The sequence below is a fragment of the Eumetopias jubatus genome, unplaced genomic scaffold (assembly GCF_037043125.1).
Source record: "Eumetopias jubatus isolate StellerSeaLion01/CBP00866 unplaced genomic scaffold, mEumJub1_p1.0 scaffold_14, whole genome shotgun sequence".
NCBI classification, from domain to species: Eukaryota; Metazoa; Chordata; class Mammalia; order Carnivora; family Otariidae; genus Eumetopias; species Eumetopias jubatus.
The window spans coordinates 40,009,681-40,015,680 of record NW_028274820.1 but is presented as its reverse complement, the minus strand read 5'-3'; the positions used below and the strand labels follow the sequence as shown (position 1 = coordinate 40,015,680).

Genomic DNA, 6,000 nt, shown 5'->3' with positions numbered 1-6,000 from the left:
TGGAGGAGGGTGAGTTAAAGCTCTCTGCTGCGTTTATCCTCCAGTATCGCTCCGCCCAGTATCTCAGGATCAAAGCTCTGTCTCGTCTTTCGTCTTGCCTTCCAGAAAGGCGACGTTTCGGCTCTGAACTCAGCTCCCCGCGGTCCCCTGACACTTCGGTTTCCCCTTCTGTTCATTGGAGGAGCTGAGGTAAAATTTCGCAGCTTTTAGCAGCAAACTTCCTCTATCGTCCCACCGACGGAAGGGTGTGTTCTTGCCAAAGCTGCCGTACCCCGGGCTCTCTCTCCGTACGTGGAGCCTTGAACAGAAGGAGTCCGCGAGTAAAGGGTTCCTTGGACCTGGTGCGTGTAAATGGCCTTGAACCCAGGGGGCGGGCGGGGCGGGCGCCAGCCAGGGGTCGGGGCCGGGAGCCTGCCAGGGGGCGCGGCCGGGAGCCTGCCCGCCACGCCCTCGGGAGTCCTAGGCGCCGTCTCGTCGCCACAGAGCGCCCGGGCACCGGCAACCATGGGGAAGCTGATGGTTCTGACCCTGCTTGGGGCCGCCCTGGCCCTAATCGGGGAGAGGTTAGTGGCACTTAGGTGAGTTGGCATCTTGATGCGGGCATCCTTGGTTCTTTCTCTCCTCTTCCAAGTTTCAATGTCTGCCCCGTGCCACCTTCCTAGCAGGTAGGTTGCATTTTTGCAACCTCACTCCTCAGTTCCACCCGGCAAGCTATCCCTTGAGAATCACTGATGTGGAAAAGTGAGCTGTTTGCCTTTCCTAAGATGGTAGAAATGCCCCCCATTTATTTTCTGAAAGTTGTGTTCCCCGCCCCACCCCCTTTTCCAGGTTGCCCTCGGCATTCTGCTCCTGAAAAAAAAAAAAAAATGAACTCCGTTGGAAGTGCTGGACCTGGAGGGACCAGGCTACCAGGTGGATTTTTACAGACCACTCAGACATTGCCCAAGGCCAGTGCAACATTGATGAGTACTGGGGTACAGAGCTCATCCTAGATTAAAAGAGCTAGCCAGACAGCAGGGAAATGAGCTGAAACTTGCAGGTGGTGACCAGTGGCGTTTTTCAAGTATTAAGACCTTTTGAAGTGGCAGATCTAGCGTTGATAGGCAGAAGTATCCCAGGAGAAGTCAATATACTGGGCTAGAAAGAAACATTAGGTGTGATATGCATTTCCGAATGGATCTAAAGCTTCTGCTTGCCCTCACTTGTCTTTAAGTTGCTTTTATTTATTTCTCCAAGCAGAAGCTGACCTCAGAAGTTCACATTAGAATCTATTGGGAAGCCTGATGCCTTTTGTGAACACTTTGTAGTTCAGCTTGAGAATGTTTATTGTTACATTTGTTCCCAGCGCATCCAAGTGAGAGAATCATAAAAAATCATAATTGCAAGGTAGATCCAAGGTGTATTTTTACAGAAGTGACAGTAAGATAAGTCTAAGTGTAGACTCTTCCTGCATACAATCTAATAAAAATTTAAAATTATCCCTGGTATTTAGAAGAATGGTTCACTGTGAAAACAGAAACACTATATTGAAAAATAATTTGGCCAATTGTTTATATTGTGGTCAGTTTGATGACTTTTATACACTTTGCCAAAGAAGTCAGCATAAAATTTTTTTAAATAATGAAATTAAAGCAAAAGCTACAGGGTTTAGCTATTAGGAGACACTTGAATTTGGGGAAAGCATTTTGGTGGGGGGTCAAAAGACAAGACTATAGGGGACCAAAGGGAGCCAAAGTGCAGATTTATAATAAATAATACTTTAGCAAATTACATAATACTAGTCTGTACATTTCAAGTAATAATACTGTTCAGTTACTTATTCTATGGTATCATTTATCGGGCAGCAACGTGCTGTCCATGTATAATGGCATGTTAGGCTTTCAACAATAATTGGGTGAGATGAGCTGATATAGGTGCATGACATACATAATGTCCACTTATGTAAATAAGTATAAAGAAAAGGAGGTATGTACTTACTTGTTATATCATCCGTAAATGATGAGTGACAAAGTTAATGAACAAGACGGTGATTCAAGACGATGTCTAGACATTGATTTTGGGTGTTGTGCATTGTCCTCCAGTGTTCTTTTCTTCTACAGACAAAGAACTAATGCATCTCGGGAAGTGGAGCCAGTAGAACCCTGGTACTGCCGCCTCATTGAGGGACTTGGTATGTCTGTGACAGTGCAATTTCTTGCTCACCATCCACCCAACTGAGGCTGCCAACTACATTAATTCCCTGCTACTCCTTAGAGCCTCTTGCCGGGGGTCTCTGCCCCATTTATTGACGTTACCTCATCCCAGGTCTCCAGGGGCCCTCCTGAATGTCAAAATCTGTGGCTTTTCCCCCAGTCTTTTTTTCCTTACTGATGTCTCCCCATCATCGGAAGGACGTCATCTCCCTTACCGAATGCCCCTCCTGGCCCTTCTGCACCATTTCCCTCCACTGTCTGCCTTCTTCCAGTGCCTATCTTCTTTCCTCTCTTCTTCCTTCTCCTTCATGGTGTTCCTGGCTTCAAATATCATTTCCTTCTAAATTTATCTGCAAGTACCAAAAAAAATATGACCTAGCCTTTACCCTGAGGAGCCTCACAGCCTACTCAGATGTCTTAAATAAAATTACTCAAAACTCCATAGCTGACTCCCTAACGTCTCAAACTGCAGGCCTTCTTTTCCAGACTGAAACCACTTTCCATTTCTGTCCTTTTCTCCCTCATACCCTCACCCACAACCAGCTCTTCTTCTAGACTTCTCCTATGTGTGGCAACCCCATTCTCAAAGGGACTCAGTTCCATATTTAGGAGCCATATGTTTTCCCCTCGTCCCTCATTAGAACATGAGACGTGTTGGTATCAACCTCTCCTGTGGCCCTGCACAGGGCCGAGCTCACCCCATTACTGTTACTGCCGTATCTGCTTATCTGGACTCCAAGCCCCCCCTTTCCCCCCATACTGCTACTAGAAAAGCAGTTCCAGGCAGATTCTGTTCACTGTTCATAGAATGTGCTTTTTCACTTTTTCATGGTTGCTCATGAAATCCCCTGCACTGATTCCTTCCTCTTTGCTTTCTGAAATCAGCTGCAAAGTCCTCTCCTGCCTCTGAACTCCCCAGTGCTCTGAAACTCTGATTCACTTAGGACATCTACCACACACTTTATTTTATGGCTAGCAATGTTCTCTCTCTCACTAGCAGATAGGAAACTCCCTAGGGTCAAGGACTGTGACTTATTTATCAGTATGTGTCGGGATGACAGCATAGTTTATTGTGATATGAGTTTGTATTTTCTTTTTCTTGGTACATATATTTCTTTATATATGATATATTTTGACTATATATACATATATATATATATAGAGAGAGAGAGAGGGACAGAATAAGTCTTTTTGATTTTGGTTTTCTATCTTTGTTTTTCTCTCTTGATTTCTAAAAAAAGAAAAGAAAGAAAAAAAAAGAAAGAAAGAAAGAAAGAAAGAAAGAGAAAGAAAAAGAAAGAAAGAAAGAAAGAAAGAAAGAAAGAAAGAAAGAAAGAAAGAAAGAAAGAAAGAAAGAAAGAAAGAAAGAAAGAAAGAAAGAAAGAAAGAAAGAAAGAAAGAAAGAAAGAAAGGAAAAGAAAGAAAAGAAAAAGTAGCCTTGGCCAATATGCTTCCTAGCACATGGAGGAGGTGTGTGCTGCTGGCTAGAAACAGAAGGAACTGGGGACAAGCTGCTTCCTGACTTTTGTTCTCAAAAACCCAAGCTCCTTCAGAAGGTTCTGATGGACAAAGGATAAGAACATGTGGATTTTTTGAATAACAGGGATCCTTTCCCCGCTGCCTAATGGCATTCTGGGGGTGGAGCTGGACCCCCGAAAGAATGGCTGCAAGGTGTCTTCAGGGAGGCTGGATCCTTTGCACTGTGTCACAGCCCAAGCACAGATCATGTGCCCATCCAGGACCTGGAAGTGGCAGAGCTTCGTAAATTAAAGGGAACACACGGGCTTGGCAGTGAGTAATTTGGTGGTGACGAGAATAGAATAAAGGCCAGATGGACTTCCCCAAATATTCTGCTTTTTAAAAACTTGCCACCTACGATATTTGCACAAGCCTGGCAGAAGACCCAGTAATGACTGAGATTGAATTTCCCTTCGGTTTAGTCGAATGTGGGGGCAGGGTCAGATTTAATTTGATTTTAAAAAAAGGGAAATGTAACATTTGCTCGTTTGTTTACTGTTTTGTGGGGTAATATTCAGACTTACTACACATCTCTCTCTCAAAAGATTGGAGCTTGCCAAATAATGTAGTGGGGTAATTAGACTAGATTATTGCTAAAGCCTAGTCTGACTCAAGCAGATTGTAGAATTCAAATAGAGTTGAGAAGCTCAAACTAGGGCTAATGTTGTAAGATAGATCAATGTTCTGATTATTTAAATATTTTGAAAAGAATGGCTGAAATGGTTGAAACTGGCTGAGAGCAAAAGAAAAAACATTACCTCTTGTGTCTATTGGCATATCTCCATCTTATATTTGGAGAACTAAACAAGTTTGTCAATAGGATGATATTGATATATCTCTAAAAAATAATGCCACTGCCTTCATCTATAAACCCTCTGCTGAGTTCTTTACAAACATTGACATCACCCGCACAACCTACCTGTAAGGCAGGTGCTGTTTGCCATCTGTCCTTGCCGATTAGGAAACTGACACACAGCAGAATGAAGTGACTTGTCTAGTGGCCCAGAACCAGAGGGTGATGGGCCCAGATCATGAGCCAGGGTGATTTTAGTCTATGTCTTGTACTCTTTGTCATGTGACCCTGCCTCTCTTATCTACTGACAACACGTTTTATCATGGAAGTGTCGGGAAAGTATGATGGCAGCAGAAAACCGAAAATCTGAGAGGCAAAATGGTGAAATATTAATAAATGGAGCTGACCAAGACAAGGCAGGCTGGATATTTAAATAAAAATCACTAGTGAGACCACCCTCACGAGACCCAACTATCTGATGAGTGGAAAGCTTTATGAAGCAGTGGAAAACCAATAACGATTTTAGGCAGGGCTTGGTAGGCAGTTAACAGAGCTGGAGAAGAATTCTGATTTGTGTTTTCTTCAAGATCTAGGCTTTTGTGGTTAATTTTATTGATGGAAGAAACTTTCCTCTTTTTGTTTTCCTTCCCAGTATTCTTTCTGGGAAGCAAAGTTGAAAAGCGAAATAATTCTAAGCTTCAGAAATGATATCTCAAAGATCTTTTTGTATTGAGTTTACCTTTTTCCAAGGCTTTGAGGGTCAAGGATTGTTTTAACCAGGAAGTTAGTTGGCTGCCCTTGGCATCTAATCAAAGCTGCACATGAAATTGGAATAGCTTTACTGGGGTTCCACCCTTGGCAGGATTATCAAGTAAACAGCCATTGTCTTTGGTGAATTCCTATCTTCCCCTCCATCCCTTTTCCCCTCCAGCAGCTTCCCCTATCTCCCAGATCTGTTTTTACTCCATTGTAGGTCCCATTTATTTTCTTAGTTGGCTATCAGAATCTTCTTTCCAAGATGTGAAATCGTGATAATACTAATTGATCGTAATGTTTCAGGGTGACACTTTCTCAGGGTGCCTATAGAAAATGATTAACAGCCAAGGAGACAAAGTTTTGCTGTGTAGAGGGTTGACAGGTTAAAAAGCAGTAGATACCTATTCATGAGACTGATTTTAGACTTACCGGCGGGGTTTTAATGATAGTTGTGCACAGGCTAACAAGTATGTGGGGAGCACTCAGGGGAGGGTGTCCTGGGTGCTCTTACTCCCACAGGTGCCACCGTTGCCGAGATGCACTGTGTTGTCACGCGGGTGCAGCGTAGGTGGGGGACGTGGGGAAAGAGGGGCGGGAATACTGTGCAATCAGCTGGTGACTCATTTTCACATCTGAACGGAAAGTCCTGGCATCCTTGTGCTCTGGATTAAGTCAGTAAATAAAGACAAATACAGCACCGCCAGAACACGCCCACTCCTGTTTTAGCTGAATTAGTGAGGT

The 6,000-nt window shown here is 43.7% G+C and overlaps 1 protein-coding gene across 3 annotated transcripts in view; it reads left to right on the top strand.

Moving 5' to 3' along the window:
- Window positions 1-223: 223 nt before the first annotated feature.
- The window catches only part of PON3 (paraoxonase 3), a 29,039-nt gene continuing 23,262 nt past the window's right edge, over window positions 224-6,000 (top strand). Inside the window, exons 1-3 of one of the 3 annotated variants that reach the window (XM_088018688.1) lie at window positions 224-341; window positions 484-578; window positions 2,100-2,170. In XM_088018688.1, coding sequence (XP_087874814.1) covers window positions 505-578; window positions 2,100-2,170 — 145 coding nt within the window. In that variant the 5' untranslated portion in view covers window positions 224-341; window positions 484-504. Of the gene's footprint in view, window positions 342-380; window positions 579-2,099; window positions 2,171-6,000 lie in introns of those variants that run through there. The other 2 variants (XM_088018689.1, XM_028118464.2) reach the window with 2 other exon arrangements.